Source organism: Anolis sagrei, chromosome 1 (assembly GCF_037176765.1).
Source record: "Anolis sagrei isolate rAnoSag1 chromosome 1, rAnoSag1.mat, whole genome shotgun sequence".
Classification (NCBI taxonomy): Eukaryota; Metazoa; Chordata; class Lepidosauria; order Squamata; family Dactyloidae; genus Anolis; species Anolis sagrei.
Genome location: NC_090021.1, coordinates 286,206,001 through 286,221,969, shown reverse-complemented (window position 1 = coordinate 286,221,969; position 15,969 = coordinate 286,206,001). Strand labels below are relative to the sequence as shown.

Here is a 15,969-nt window from a genome sequence, read left to right as displayed (position 1 = left end):
ACATAAATTAAAAAGTGTTACCCTTGACCAGAATTTTTACTGTTTTTCATCCTGTTTCAAAGTTACTATACTTCACTAAGGTGGTTTCTTCACCACCTATGCAAACAAGTAGAGAAAGATTTGTAATTCATAAAACAAGAAAATGTTTTAGTAATTCCATCCAGCAAACAAAATGTAAATGTATGAGACTATAGTGCCACTCTCAAGAAGACAAATTTTGCTTTAGCTGAGATAGTACTTCAACCTGTAAAGGCTTTAAGGACTTTGTTTCTAGAATCTTTTAAGTTTCACAAATTGTTCTGATGAAGCGGAAGTAATTACTAAATGGCAAAGCAATTCTTAGAGAACTGCCTGTGTTGATATCTCATAACTTAATTTGATTTTCCTAGGCTCCTGCAATTTAGCTACCTCTAAATAATTTTAGAAGGCAATTAATCTTTCTTCAGCCTTATTGTTTCACTTGCTGCTTATGTATATTATAGAAAATATAATTAAAATTAGTCTGTGCTTAAGTGGTCATTGGTTATGAATACCTAATTTAAAAAACCTTTAAATTATTCTGCTTTGTCTTAAAATAGTTATTATGTCATTAAAGTCGGTATTCTTATAGTAACTTGCCAAAGAATACAGAATTCTACCTGAACATCGGATCAGGTTCTTTGTCTATCTAGTTTAGTGTTGTCTTTGCTGACAAGCAGTCACTCCCAGGTTCTCAACCTGATTCCATACCCATTACCTGCTGGGCGCCAGGAGCTGAACTTGAGTGCAAAGCTTATGATCAACTGCTGAGCTATGTTTTCCCCCAGAGGGAGTAATAGTTTGGCTGTTGGGTAATATAGTAATGTAAATAGTCATGTACATTTGTTTCTTTACATTACTGTCTCATCCAACAACCAAAGCTTTCTGGGATGTTCACACAACAGAGTTAAAACTACATAATACAGATACATTAGAAAGATTGAATTTGTTCAGTGGGTTTACTTGGACTAAACATAGCTATTTACCTGGATGGTCTAGATTAATTAATGGACCTATGCATTGCCCTGATTTGCTCATGATTATATTAGCTATTAGCCATTACATTTTAATTTGTCTTTTCTCTGGTCAGCTTAATGTGGTGTATATGGCTCCTGTCTTCCACACTTCAGCCTCACACCAGAAGCAACTTACAGTTTCTCAAGTCGCTCCTGACATAGAAAAAAAAATCTTACAACAATCCTGTGAGCTGATAGGTCCAATGACTGAGACAGGGATTGAGTATTGTTCAAAAGCTATTTTCAATTGTCAAACTGCACAGCTCTAATAGTTTTAATTTTTTCTTTAGCAAAATTATGCTATTTGTGTATCACTTCAATTCTACATGTTTTCCAAGGCTTACTTTGGAATATTTTAAAATATAGCATAGTAAATTTTGATAGGCAGCAAATGTTGATATTTTGCATTATGTCTTACCAAAGAAAAAGCACATTTTTGTCTTAAATGAAATTGTCTTCATCTCTGTCTTCTTGTTTGGTGCCATTGTCTAATCTGTTGATCGTAATAAATTATTTATTCATGTCTCTCAACTTTTGACTTTTTATTAGTGGATTTATGAAGTTGTTTCTTGGTTTATTTATGTCTCTTATTCCTGAAAATGACTTTGGGCTACAAAGAGGGACCATTAAATTAAATTGTGGAATTTTTTGATTTGCTTCTTATTGGGAAACTAAACTGTGTTAGCACAAGAAGCACAATGAGAAGTCCCCCCTGCTCAATTGGAAACAATATGTAGAAGTTATCTGATACTGTTTTCTAGAACAGTTGGAAATAGTTTATAATTTATGGAGCAATAGATACGAAGAAGTAAAATGTACATTTATTCTTATGGAGCTTAGATGATACCTTAGAATCTGGAGAAGGAAGTTTTATAAAACGATAGGTGAACAAGTCCATTTATCATTTTCCTATAAAAACATAACATTGAACATTATTTTTGCAAAGTTCCAAAGTATCTTTAGATTTTTTTCCCATGCACATTACAAAGATCCTCCTTGAGAATGTGGCATGTAGTATTTTCTGTCATGTGCATAACACTGTTAAGTTTCATGATGTTTCCCCTTTCTGGCTGTTATCACATGTGCTTTTTCACACTAATAGGATGACATAGAGCCATAGGAAACAGCTGTAGCCGCAACACAAGCAGAAGCAGTAGCAAAAATGCCTACTCATTCTAATTGATTTTTATCATTTTTGCAGATATAGACCACTTAACTGATTGCTAAGATGACTTTTGACAGAGATTATTATACTTTGTGATGTGCATTGCAAAGGAAACTTGTTCATTTCTTTATATAACTATGGAGTTATCCTCACAACACTTAGTATTTGCAAAGTTTGCCTATTTATTTAAGGCTACTGAACAGATAATATATCAATTATCTTGCAACACGTACCTTGCCTTAATTTTAGGAGAGGAAAAATAATTCATCTTTAGTTAAGCATAAACTTTCTTGGATTATAATCCATTTTCTCTGGTGCATAAATTTCTTTGGATCAAAGGCAGGACTTCAGAATTATAAATATATTAGTAGACTGGCCAGTTTTGAAATTTGCTTTTAATTATGCAGTTTTGAGATTTGTTTTTAATTATGCAATAGAATTGAGTTTTTAAATGCACAATTCTCCTAATATTCATAACAAGCTCATAACACACAATTGAACATTATTAAAGGAACTTGAATATTTAAAAAGCTTTAGTAGCTTTACTTCAACTTGACCGGTTATGTTTTGCATTTGTAATTTGCTTTTATAAACTTTCAAAAATATTGAGAAAGTTAATATTTTAATTTTTTAATACTCAGGTTTTCTTTCAAGGGTAAATATTCAATTTGAACATACAGAATTGGACAGCTGGCATTAAATTGACAGTTTCTGTAATATTTCACATCTTGTACTATAGACAGCTCAGAGATAATTCTTTACAGAAACATAATGGATCTTACATTCTAATAGATCAATATAAGAAAGTGGTCATTTTGTTTTCAATACTTTATGAAGACATTGAGCCATTATCTCTGAAATCTCTTTCCCTCAACTTAATTGCACATAACCAAAGAGCAAGGTAATTTGTGCTCTTGAACTAATTGATTTGTTTATTCAACTGCTTTCACAATGTTTACACACACTGTTTTAAAAAACAAAGGATTTAGATTACTTATCTACAACTACTTTCTTCCTTCCTTCATTAAAGATTACAATCCATTGAGGAGTTGTTTATCTAGAATCATATTCATAGCTGGAACTGACACCAAAAAAGATTTTGCTAATAAAAGCACATTCTAGATTTTGGGAAAAAAAAGTTGCTAGACAGAAGATTAGAAACTGGATTATAACGAAAATACCCTCCTCTAACATCCTTAATGCCTAAGCTCAGTTTCACAGGTGCATCATTCAGAATTTCTAAGCTGCTTAGATCCGACACTTCCAATGCATTTCAACATTTAATCTAATTAGAATAATAGTAATTTTTATTGCTTGGAGCTTTCTTAAATCACGTCACTTTAAAAAGTCTTCCATATTTTAAAATTAGTATATATGTACTGAACTAGAGGAATGTGTTGTTTATGGAACGGATGAACCAGACTTTGAAATACTGGCTCGTATATGCCTCTGTGTATTCTACCTAGGGCAACAAGACAATCTTTATACAAGATATACCTCCAACTTACATATTGTATTCCATCATTTTGAGGATATGGATTAACATATTCCATCAATTTGAGGATATGGATTAACATCCACAAAAATGCATGCTGAAAAACATCTGTTAATGTTCTTTGTCTCTTAAAACCAATGTTGAAACATATGTTGAACTGCTTATTTTTTTTTATCTTCAGAACCATTGATTTAGATGTCCAAAATCATCTTCCCAGAAGAACTAGCATTTGGGTTGTTGAATCTATGGGAACATCTATGGCTGCAACACTTCAAATGCAGCATGTGTTCTATAGCAAACCCACACTTCTCTCATTAAATTATGCCTGTTTTCTATAGTTGAGGGCTATTGTGTCTTGATACATTATTGGATGAAGATCATTATAGTAGAGGAAAATTTTGTTGCTTAAACTTTATTTTTATTTTGCTTGTAGGGCAGAAGGACTGAGCAATGAATAAATTACGGCAGAGTTTTAGGAGAAAGAAAGATGTCTATGTCCCTGAAGCCAGTAGGCCACACCAGTGGCAGACAGATGAAGAGGGTGTTCGGACTGGGAAATGCAGCTTCCAAGTTAAGGTAAGAACAGTAACTTTTCTTACACTGCTGGTTCTTTATTTTTTAAAATACATGTGTGCTACCCCATATAAAAAGATATCAGGGCAAGCACAGATAATAAAACCATTTTTGAACATGTAGAATAGCCCAACATTTAAAACAGTATGAATAATTTAAATAAACTAAGAGTATAAAACTACTGAAATATTTTAAAACCAGACACTGGTGCAAGTATGGACACAGTATTCAGACCCTTGAGGTTTTTACAAAGTCTCATTTTAACTTTGTGACACTATAAAGTAAGTATTGATGTCAGTAAAACCTTAAAAGAGAAAGTATACCATAACTTGAATGCTACAGCGGAGAAGGGTCTCCCATGTACTTACAAAGTTTATTGCTCCCACTGTTGATATAGAGAAGAGAGCCCCTTTAGAAATTTCTGGAGCTTCCAACTGGGTTAGATTTATCTTCAGTTTATTGATCTTCCCCCAGCCTGTTGCAGCATGTAGGCAACAATTCAAAACCTCAGTTGGTCAATCCTGATGACAAACAGGATTGAATATCATAATTAGAATAGTACACAACTCTTAAACTTCTAATGACTGCATTCAGTGGCTTCATGTTACTATGAAACTGCATGCTGATAGGATGGAACCATGTGGCATCCCACAGCCTAATAGTCATGGGACTAAATATACAATGCTACTTTCTGGATTTAACCCTGTAGGGAAAGCAGTCCAACAGAATTATTCATGATCTCAAAATGTGGTGAGTGACATTTTTGGCCCAGGAAAGATCTTCTATAAACAGCGGGTGAACTGGTAATAAACTCCTGAGCTCTTCTTGTTTTAAACAGACCTGCTCTGGGACTATTAGCAATTTGCCATCAATCTCTAGGGGGAGTTGTAGTCATTTTGTGACCAAACATTTTTGGAAGAAAAAATGAAGGAGAAAGTTAGCAGAAAGTTAAAGTCCTCCAAAATGTCCTGGAAAGACCAGCGTATCTTCTAATCTCTGATAGTTGTCAGTCCCTGGGTTAGAGAAATCACGATTAGGACAACTTCAATGCCTGGCCTCCAACCAGATTGAAATAGGTCCAGACAATCTTTTTCATCCAAGAATCTTGGAAGGTGTCCTGTTGCATCACCCTCAAGCACCTTGCCTGAAAAGAGGATATTGGCAATCAAGTGATAGTTCTCACATGACTCTGAGTACAGTGAGATTCTCTTTAGAAGAGTATGCAGTATTTATTTATTTATAGTATTTCTGTATCAAATCCCAGCCAACAAGTATAGATAGTCTTCTTCAAACTGCTTGTGGCCTGTTATGTTGGAGTCCCTTTCTTTATTGTCATGGCATAGTCATATCAAGATCCTAACAGAATAGCCAGCCAGCTGGAACATTCCCCAGAGAAGTGCTACTCAACATGGTGGTCCTGGAATAATGTTGGTTCCTAGGCCTTTGGTTGCTGATCTCTGATTGTTTTGTCTTAGAAAGAAAGTAACAATTGTACCCAGTGGGCTCAAATAAGATGCCATTTTCTGACACATTGTGGTGGGGGGTTGCTGGTTGCCCACATCAGGTAGATAGAGAAGCACTTACCTAGAAAATTCAGGAATTCGCCAGACTTCATAAATCAATTGGGAGAGACCATCTTAACAAATCTGTCAACCCTGAAAGAAGAGTTTGCTATTGTCAAATAAAATTTTACAAATAATCTGATGGCAACTCCCCACTACTGACACACATCAGATCATCCTGTATGCCCCACTGCAAGAGTTAACTCGCATTGTGGGGTCTTAGATATACTGAGATTTTAGTTGTCATAGTAGCCATGAAGTACAGTTTCTATGGCCTTGGCATGTAGTTTGGAGCCCTCCTCCTGCAAAAGTTTTTCAGTACCACTAGACCATCTCTGCTTAAGCAGAGTGAAGTAGGTAGCGTACCATCAACATACCTGTCTGACCCAAGAGAAGACTGGAATCTTTATGGATAATGACATTTCCTTCCCCCCAATCTCTATTCGGGTTACTGCTTCACCAGATGCCTTGCTGGAGAAACTGGGACAGATCCATCCTGCCCATTTTTCTAGCCAGATCTCAGTAATGCACAATCCCTTCAGCCCACATTTAATTGGGCGTTTTGGGCTCTCTAACTCTGGATGAGTGATGTGGATGCTAAATTACATAGTGATTCTCAGATGTTTCAGTGGATGCAAAATAACATTGGAAGCAACATAAGGCTAAAATGTATTCAGCAAAACATTTGTAATATTAAGAAGGGTCTGCCCTATTTTTTGTGATTATATAGATTTTGTGCTGATACCACAAAACTGTTTTCAGCAGGCAACAGCGTTGTAGCCCTATCGAAAATACAATAGCAACTTACCATCATGATTTAAATATTTTGACTTGGTGTGCTTGAATGTTTAAAAAACTAGGCATTTATTGCTTTTTTCATTTTATGTTGCAAATTCTGGGTCTACTTATGGACATTTTCTAGAACTCTGTGGTGGCAAAGAGGAAGTGTTAGTGAAAATTAGTTTAGATAGCTAGTAGGATTTCGGAAGTTACAGGAAAAGATGAGCCACTGATGAGTGTTAAATACTTAATTCCATTACTACCGGAGCCACTCTTACAGAATCTTCTGCAAGTAATACCAGTGTATGTTGATATTTCTCTCCATAATCATGGGCTAGAATATTTTTAAAATGACCCTGCCATTTGCAAGGTGCCAAATTTTAAGCGAGATAGCTTCTGTCACACATGCACACACATCCCTGACATGTATGGAACACATACACATACAGCCAAGATGTTTCCATTACTGACTGGTTACTTCTTAGATTATTCATGGTAACATGGTGTTTAAGGACTGCACATTCCATAGAAAAAAATATCTTCTTGTCCGTTTTCCAGTGCTGCTTTAATCCTCTCTCTTTTCCCCAATCTATTTTTGTCTTTTCTTGTCATAGAGTTCTGAAAATGTAGGATTTTTTTCATACTTGTTTTCTTTTAGAGAAACTGCATTGACTTAACTGAACCTCTTTTGCTTTTATGTATTTTGAATATCACTTTGTTCTTGTCTATTAAGTGCACAATTTCAGCTGTGCAAAGAAATGAGTGTTCAGAACTGACAAAATGTTGTTTTCTGACTGGTGGCAAATTGCTGTCTTTCCCTCCTTAGAATGTAACTGCATCAGTGTCTTTCTGTTGGCATTGTGCTCAGTGGAACATTAAACAGATAACTTTGAATCAATGAAGAATCATAAAAAGTCACAAGATGTGTTTACACAGTGGCTTCGCCATGAGTTCAGACACTTTAAAACATTCACTTTCAACATAACATCTTACACACATACCTGGGTCACAGATTATAAAACTTGGCTTCATAAAAAGTCAAGAAGTTAGGAGTATCAGCAAGCAGACAGTCCTTTCAAAAGTGGAGTCTTGCTTAGTTGAAAAAAGGGAAACAGTTACATATCGTAAGGCAGGCCAAGTGATATTCTGAGAAGTGCAAGTTTAAAAATTGATACTGATAATAAAGCTTCTTTAAACCTACCCATACCAGAAAATTGCCAAAAGCTCCATGACCATTAGACGGATAATGATGGAAATTATTATTTTTAACAACTTTATTTATACCACATCTTTTTTCTGATAATCAAAACTCAATATGGTCTACAAATTAAAACAGCTGTGAAGTTGAGAATAATATGTGAGATTATTATAAACATATAATTAATTGGAATGTCAATAACATTAAAACAGCCATACTTTAAAAAAATGAAAATATATAGTTTATAATAGCTCAGAGATATAGCATTTTTCATATCTGTTTCTTTGAAAGAGTGATTTCTCTACATCTTGTTTGAATTAATGATCATCAATGCTGAAAGAAATAAAAAGAGGCAGTTTATGCCTGAGAGCAGCCACGGAGAAGGCTGTCTCTTGTGTGTCCCATCAAAGGTCCCTGTGGGGATGGTCCTCAAAAAGAGACCAGTGGCCAGTGGAAGTGTTGTAACAAGTGAGTCATGTACAGTAACACCCACTGGTAGCAATCTGGTTGTTGCCTTTAGTTGTTGCCAGTTGAGTTTCTGAAGATTTTTTGAAGGCACTCTTATTCATTATTATATATATTCCTCACACTTCTGAAGCATATTGTTTTGGTATATGTCTGCCTGCTTGCTTTCAAAACAGCTAATTCTAAATGCTTGTTGAGCTTAAAAAAAGAATAATACTGTTTCATACTGGTATTTGTTTTAAAATGGCAGTATCTTCAATCTTTTCAGCCTAGTATGCATTTAAATTCTAGCCTGGAGCAGCATAGATTCTACTTTAAATTTATGGCTATTTTTGTTTTTTCTTCCTCACTTTTTTGTTTTGTCCCAACTAAATTTGTGGGTGTAAAGAAAGAGTATATACTATCTGGCTCATTATTAACCATTTGTGTCAAAATGTGAAGTATTCTGCTCACTGTATGCTGTTACTTGCACTGATATTTCTGTGCATTCCAGTCATTGTTCTCAGTGATATCCATCTCAAACTGTGCAGTATTTTAATGGCCTAGCAAAAGAACTTATATATATATATATATATATAATAAAGAGTATATGAGCTAATACCAGTTCTGAGATACATGGATTTAAAGACCTTTGAAACTAGCAGCAGTGTGTCTTAGCAGATTTATCTCAATGACTCACAATCATACGAAGCTATTTCTCAAGGGGAATTTTCATTGAAGATCTGGAATATCTTGACAGGAAATTAATGGTGTAGAGTGGAAATCACTGAAATAGAAAGAATCCTTTTCACTGTATCACTGAAAAAAACACTGTTCTAGGTGGCTCTATTTTAAAAATTATTTCAAAAATAGAGCAAAAATGTAATCTCTTTACAGACAGAACCCCCCCCCCCCCCGCCCATGTCTAGGCAAATTCCTTTCAGATGATATACCTTTACTGATAATCCTCCAAATCCTTCCTGAAGCTGTGGTGTGTGTTTGTGGGAGTGAGTGAGTTTATTGTGAAATGTTCTTCTATTTAAGAAGTGGATCCAGGGATGCCAGATCTAGATGTCTCGAAAATCTAGATTAAAAAAAACTTTTTTTGTGAATATCCAGATTTTGTGGTAAAGTTATTTCAGCTAAAAGTGATAGAAGTGTTTAATCCATCACTGAGATAATGTGTCAGAATCTTGGTCAGGAAGATGGCTTGTTGTGATATTTTTTTCCATATGGCACAGCCAGGTCACCTTATAGCTGCCAAGAATCAGGTAGAACACCAGGAATCACTTAACTGAAAAGAAGGGCGAGCTTGTTGGCGTCTCTGCACAAAGTATACCAGGGGTCCTCAAACTTTTTAAACAGTTCATGGTCCCTCAGACTGTTGGGAGACAACGACTATAGTTTGAAAATAACATGAATGAATTCCTATGCACAGTGTACAAATGTTACTTGTAGTGCAAAGAAATAAAATACTTAAAATGAAGAACAATATTATCCAACATATACTTCCCAGTATTTCAGTGGGAAGTGTGGGCCTCCTCTTGGCTAACGAGAGAGTCAAGTTAATTAGGATTCTTGTTGTTTTGTGCCTTCAAGTCGTTTCAGAGTGAGGGCGATCCTAAGTCTAAAGCTTAGGGAGGGGGCTAAGTAAATGACTTTGGAGGACTGCATCTGGCCTTTAGGCCTTAGTTTGAAGACTCCTGAAGTATACAAAAGAAAGTCACGGGCACATTAGCAGAGACAAGAGATAATTCTCATCAAAGCAGATTGCCTGGAGTACATTTTAGACAGAAATAATCTTTCTAATATGATTCCCAGGGGCTAAGACCTTCGTCAAGATATTTGACTCTATCTGTGATGTCTTCATTCTTCATTCCTAACATCTGATGGATGACCTTCAATCAATGAATTGCTGTATTTTAATGTTGTCACTTTGACAAATATTATCCATGGACTTTTGTCCTGTTTTCATGAACAGATCATGTGGTCACACAAAGAGACTGGTGCTTGCTGGATTCAAATTTCTTGGGTTTCTCTGTATGTTTTAGCAAACATTGTCATGATCCATACTACTTGGTGGAATGAGGAGCACAAGCATTGACACACACATACTTGTGTACATGACATATGTGCCATTCTGGGTTGACGCTCAGGCTGTTAATGAACCCTTGAGTTTTTCGGATATAGTTCCTAGAGACCTTAACACCCAGTCAGTTGAACTTTTCATCCTTTCTATAAAATGCTATGTATGTGTGGAGCAAAGCTAACAGTGCTCTTTGTCCTGGGAACACAATCCCCATAAGGAGGCATAGTGGTGGCATTTTCGTGTTGTGAGGATGTCTTTCAACACCAGGGGCTGGCAAACTTGTTAGGACTGAAGGTGAGATGATTGAAACCCAGTACACAGCAATTCTAGAAGGATCTGGAACTGTGGCATAGATTTATTCTCAGGCAGAATATTTACCCTAAACACACAGCCAAAGTAACACTTAGAATGGTATAAAAACACAAACCTGAATATCTTAGAATGATTCAGTGAAAACTCAAACTGACAATCTGTGACAAGATATAAAAGTTGCTGTTCTCAAGTGTCCCCATCCAGTATGACAGAGCTGGAAGCAATAGTGCCATGAAGAATAGGCAAAAATAGCAGAATTCAGATGTGCAAAGCCGAGAGACTTATGCAAGAAGAATTTACCATATATCTGTAACTGCTACAATATTGACTCAGGAAATATGTGCTCATACAACCAAATGTCACTTTGTTTATTTAATTTTGTGCCATAATGGAGCCTCCAGTGGCTCAACAAGTTAAACTACTGGGCTGTTAAACTTGCTGACCGAAAGGTTGGTGGTTCGAATCCAGGGAGCGGGATGAGCTCTGGCTGTTAACCCCAGCTTCTTCCAACCTAGCAGTTCAAAAACATGCAAATGTGAGTAGAGCAATAGGTACGCTTCGGCGGGAAGGTACTGGTGCTCCATGCAGTCGGGCTGACCACATGACCTTGAAGGTGTCTATTGACAATGCCGGTTCTTTGGCTTAAAAATGGGGATGAGCACTAACCCCCAGAGTCGGACATGACTAGACTTAATGTCAAGGGGAAACCTTTACCGCTAATGAAAATATATTGCATTGATTAATTATTGAGTATCTTGGGTAAATCAAGTCGTAACTATGTCAGTTAAATCTATTTATTTATTGTAACACAATAAAAAGTGAAAAAGGTGGGAGGGGAATTCTTCTGCAAGGCACTGTATTCTGTATATAAAAGAGGGAAAAGAATGTCAGCCATACACTTTAAAATGTAGATAATTGCTTTTCAAGCCATCTAATTTGGGGAACCGGTAATTATTTTTTTACATTGTGCCAGTGACCAGTGCTGTATTTTTATCTATTGGTTACAATTGCTTTTGTATTTCCTGGAAACTTGCCTGGTACTGGCTCCAGCTCAGGGATACGCCCTTTGAGTAACACTGAAGTAGATTTTTCGTTTAGAGTGCGTGGGAGGGAGGAATGGAGAGAAAGAAGTCTACCTGTGACTGTTTTTTTAATTGAAGAAGTGAACCCTATGACCACAAGGAGGAGGTCGGAAAAAATGACTCTTGAATCAGCAGTCCCTGATGTTATGCAAAGTTTAAAAGGCTAGTGCGAGTGCTTCAATGATATATGGCTTTTTTTCTTTTCAGAAGAAGAAAATATCAGCCCACTGCCATGTCCTTTCATCATTAGATTTTTTAAATATATTTCTAGACATTCTGGACTAACAAACTCTAACAGTCTAAGCCCTGTTATATCATCACTAAACATGCATTTTCTGTACTAAATGTTTAGTCCTATAGTAGCTGAAGTATTTAGTTTTGGGTTGTTGTTTAGCTTAAAGTAGCAAAATTGTAACTCTGAAGTTGGATACTGTGATCAGGATACAGCTGTTGTATTTCAGTCTTTCTTTTTCTTCCTCCCTCTCTCTTTGCCAAATTTTCTTTTTTTCTGTGGAGTTTTCAGGATAACGTGAAAGTATATCTTATCTACGCAGTTCTTGCTTTCTGCCAAATACATTGGCTTTTGAGTACAATAAATCTATTTACTTATTTTGTTATAATAATAATATTAATAATAACACTTTATTTGTACCCCGCTACCATCTCCCCAAGGGACTCGGTGTGGCTTACATGAGGCCGAGCTCACAATACAACAACAAAAACAATAGCAATAATAATACAAACAATAAATAAACTCATAAACAGAAAATAGCAATAAACATTAACAATAACACAGCGACGTTTAAAAACCTATGGCAGGGCCAATGTACTAATTAACAATTTAAAAAATAATGCTGGGCATGACCCGGTGACATATAAACAGGATAGAAATTTTGGAGAGGGATAGAGCATGTAGATAATCCTAGATCACTAAAAAGTGCATTTAGGGACATATTGCTGGGAGTTCCTTATTCTGGGAAGGCACACTGGAACAACCACGTTTTCAGGCTCCTCCTAAAGACTGCCAGCGTTGGGGCATGTCTGATGTCCCTGGGGAGTGAGTTCCAGAGTCGAGGGGCCACCACCGAGAAGGCCCTGTCCCTCGTCCCCACCAGTCGCGCTTGCGATGGAGGCGGGAGCACGAGCAGGGCCTCTCCAGATGATCGAAGAGATCATGTGGGTTCGTACACAGTGATGCGGTCACACAGGTAGGTGGGTCCCAAAACGTTTAGGGCTTTGTAGGTAAGCACCTGCACCTTGAATTGGGACTGGAAAATGAACGTCAGCCAATGGAGCTCCTTAAACAGGAGGGTTGACCGCTCCCTGTAAGGAACACCAGTTAACAACCTGGCCGCCGCTCGTTGGACCAATTGAAATTTCTGGGCCGTTTTCAAGGGTAGCCCCACGTAGAGTGCGTTACAGTAATCCAATCTGGAGGTGACTAAGGCATGGACCACTCTGGCCAGATCCGCCTTCACGAGGTACGGTCGCAGTTGGTGCATGAGTCTTAATTGTGCAAAGGCCCTCCTGGCCACTGCCGACGCCTGAGCTTCAAGCGTCAGTGATGAGTCCGGGAGGACACCCAAACTGCGGACCTGTGACTTCAGGGGGAGTGCAACCCCGTCCAACACAGGTTGCCACCCTATACCCCGATCTGGTTTACGATCAACCAGGAGGACCTCTGTCTTGTCGGGATTGATCCTCAGCTTGTTCCCCCTCATCCAGACCGCCACAGCGGCCAGGCACTCGTCCAGCACCTGAGGGGCTTCCTTGGAATTAGGTGGAAAAGAGTAGTAGAGTTGCGTGCCATCCGCGTAGAGATGGCACCCAACTCCAAAACTCCGGATGACCTCTCCCAGCGGTTTCATGTAGATGTTGAAAAACATGGGAGACAGAATGGAACCTTTTGTTTGAGTAAATACCAGAGATAATGCAAAAGGCTGTTTTTTCTGATCCTTAAAAAAGAAAGAATTTCTAAATGTGATTGAGCAGAATAGATCATTCCAATTTGAAATACAGAAGATTGTTGCTTCCATCCAATACTGACCAGTACTCTAAATGTCCAACACGTCCAGTGACTTTTTTTAATGACCATGTTCTGTTAAAGTCAATTTGATTCTGCACTTGTAAGAATGACAAGCAGTGTAATTCCATGTGAATAACACTGTTACATAAGCCAAGGCATTCTCATGAATTCGTAAAATTCAACTATTTTGCTTTAGGTGCAGGTTGGAAGGCAGCCAATGAGACACTAAACACTTTTAGTCTAGTTTTCTTAAGTGATAAGTTGAAGAATAGGAATAGTCATAGTCAAAGCCTGTTGTGAGGCAGCAGATAATGAAAGAGAATACAGTAGTCTCACTTTTCTAACCGTTCATCCAACGTTCTGTATTATCCAACACAGTCTGTCTGCCTCCCACCCGGATCCACAGCTGTTTCAATACATTGTGATGTTTTGGTACTAAATTCGTAAATACAGTAATTACTACAGAACGTTACCATGTATTGAACTGCTCTTTCTGTTGATTTGTTGTAAAACATGATGTTTTGGTGTTTAATTTGTAAAATCATAACATAATTTGACGTTTAATAGGCTTTTCCTTAATCCCTCCTTATTATCCAGCATTTTCACTTATCCAATGTTCTGCCGGCCCATTTATGTTGGATAAGCGAGATTCTACTGTACAATTAACTGATGAGAATCCCTAAGTTCAGATTTGTATTTATGTTTGAGAAAGTTCTCTCGCCAGAACTATACTGCTTCTGTTTCTTTCCTTTACTTCACTGTCAAGTTTGACATATAGACTTTAAACTGTAAATCAACACTGGCTACAAAAAAAGTGAATGGGAATGATGGTAGATGCTGTTTCGTATAGTTGATCAATGGATAGCAGAGTTCCATAAATATGTCATTTGATATCTCCCCCTCTATTCAGTTGACCATGGGTGCTTAATTTTACTGCTGAGTAAGTTCATTAAAGTATCTAATCAGGGCTGCCTTTTTTGGGAGTATTATTTGCTAATTGAAATACAAATACAAATTTAAATACAAATAACATGGTTTTGAGGCCCACAGATTGCTGGATGTCATCATGTAGAGAACATCTAAACATGTCAAACTTTTTAATGCGCCAACTGCATACATTTATATATTCAAATAAACTCAACTATTTAAAATGCTTGTAATCTGACTTTTTCTCTCTTCCTCTCTTGCAGTATCTTGGACATGTGGAGGTAGATGAATCAAGAGGAATGCATATATGTGAAGATGCTGTCAAGAGACTGAAAGCTGTATGTATACTTAGTAGAATATTATCATTATCATTATGCCCATAGTTGAAAAAAAATCTTAATAATACTGTCTGTTTAGAGGAGAGTGGAAACATAGGTCATGTTTGTGATAGCTTTCCCATAAAATGTACAAACAATATTGAAATACTTTATTTATTGCTGAAAAAAATCTTTATTTGAAATACGTTAGTTATTTCTTTTTAAGTTTATCACTTGGTCCTTTTTTTAAAAAAAGCAGGGTTACTTTTGGCATAGTAGTTATCCTTTCTCCATGTGATATACATTAGGACTGTTGCATCCCACATGTTTGTGTTAGAGTTATGGGGCAGTTTCTGACCTTTATGTTTGTTTCCAATGATGAATGAAGACTGAGGTGGGTGGGATCCATCTTTCTCAAAGAGTTGTAAAGTCTATATTCCTCAAGATTAAAGAAAAAAAAGTCACAAATATTTTGTGACTGGAACACTTGACTAACTGGAGACCCAACAACAGTAGAGAATCTTAAGTGAAAATGGTACTGCCCAATAGTGAAAATTCCATGGCATTTTAATTTTAAGTTATGTTCCATGGAGTTCTAACTCAAATGCTTTGTTTCTTCACCCTGAAATATTAAAAATTGCAATTTAATATTTACCCTTAATATCTTACTTGAAATATAGTTTTGTAGAGTGAACTTCCATTTTCACAGGACAACAACATATCTTACAATAAAGTAGGCCAGGTTTTTTTTTCTCAAAACAAAGCATACGTCATTTACAGGCAGCTGATTCTAGATGTATTTTTTAGGTGTAGCGAAATCATGTTGTCAAAACAGACTGACATGTGTTTAATAAGCTGTTAAGTGGTTGAACCTGATTTACCTCATCTCCTTCCTCCCCCCTTTCCAATACAGCTGTAGAAACTGTAGTGTCCTTTTCTGGCTACAGTAAAAATCATTCGGATCT

At 36.8% G+C, this 15,969-nt stretch overlaps 1 protein-coding gene across 7 annotated transcripts in view; it reads left to right on the top strand.

Moving 5' to 3' along the window:
- Positions 1–15,969, top strand: part of NUMB (NUMB endocytic adaptor protein) — an 83,783-nt gene that overhangs the window by 46,695 nt on the left and 21,119 nt on the right. For all 7 annotated transcript variants that reach the window (XM_067462811.1, XM_067462809.1, XM_067462810.1 and 4 more), the window contains 2 exons: positions 4,128–4,270; positions 14,951–15,025. In XM_067462811.1, coding sequence (XP_067318912.1) covers positions 4,145–4,270; positions 14,951–15,025 — 201 coding nt within the window. In that variant the 5' untranslated portion in view covers positions 4,128–4,144. The remainder of the gene's footprint in view (positions 1–4,127; positions 4,271–14,950; positions 15,026–15,969) is intronic.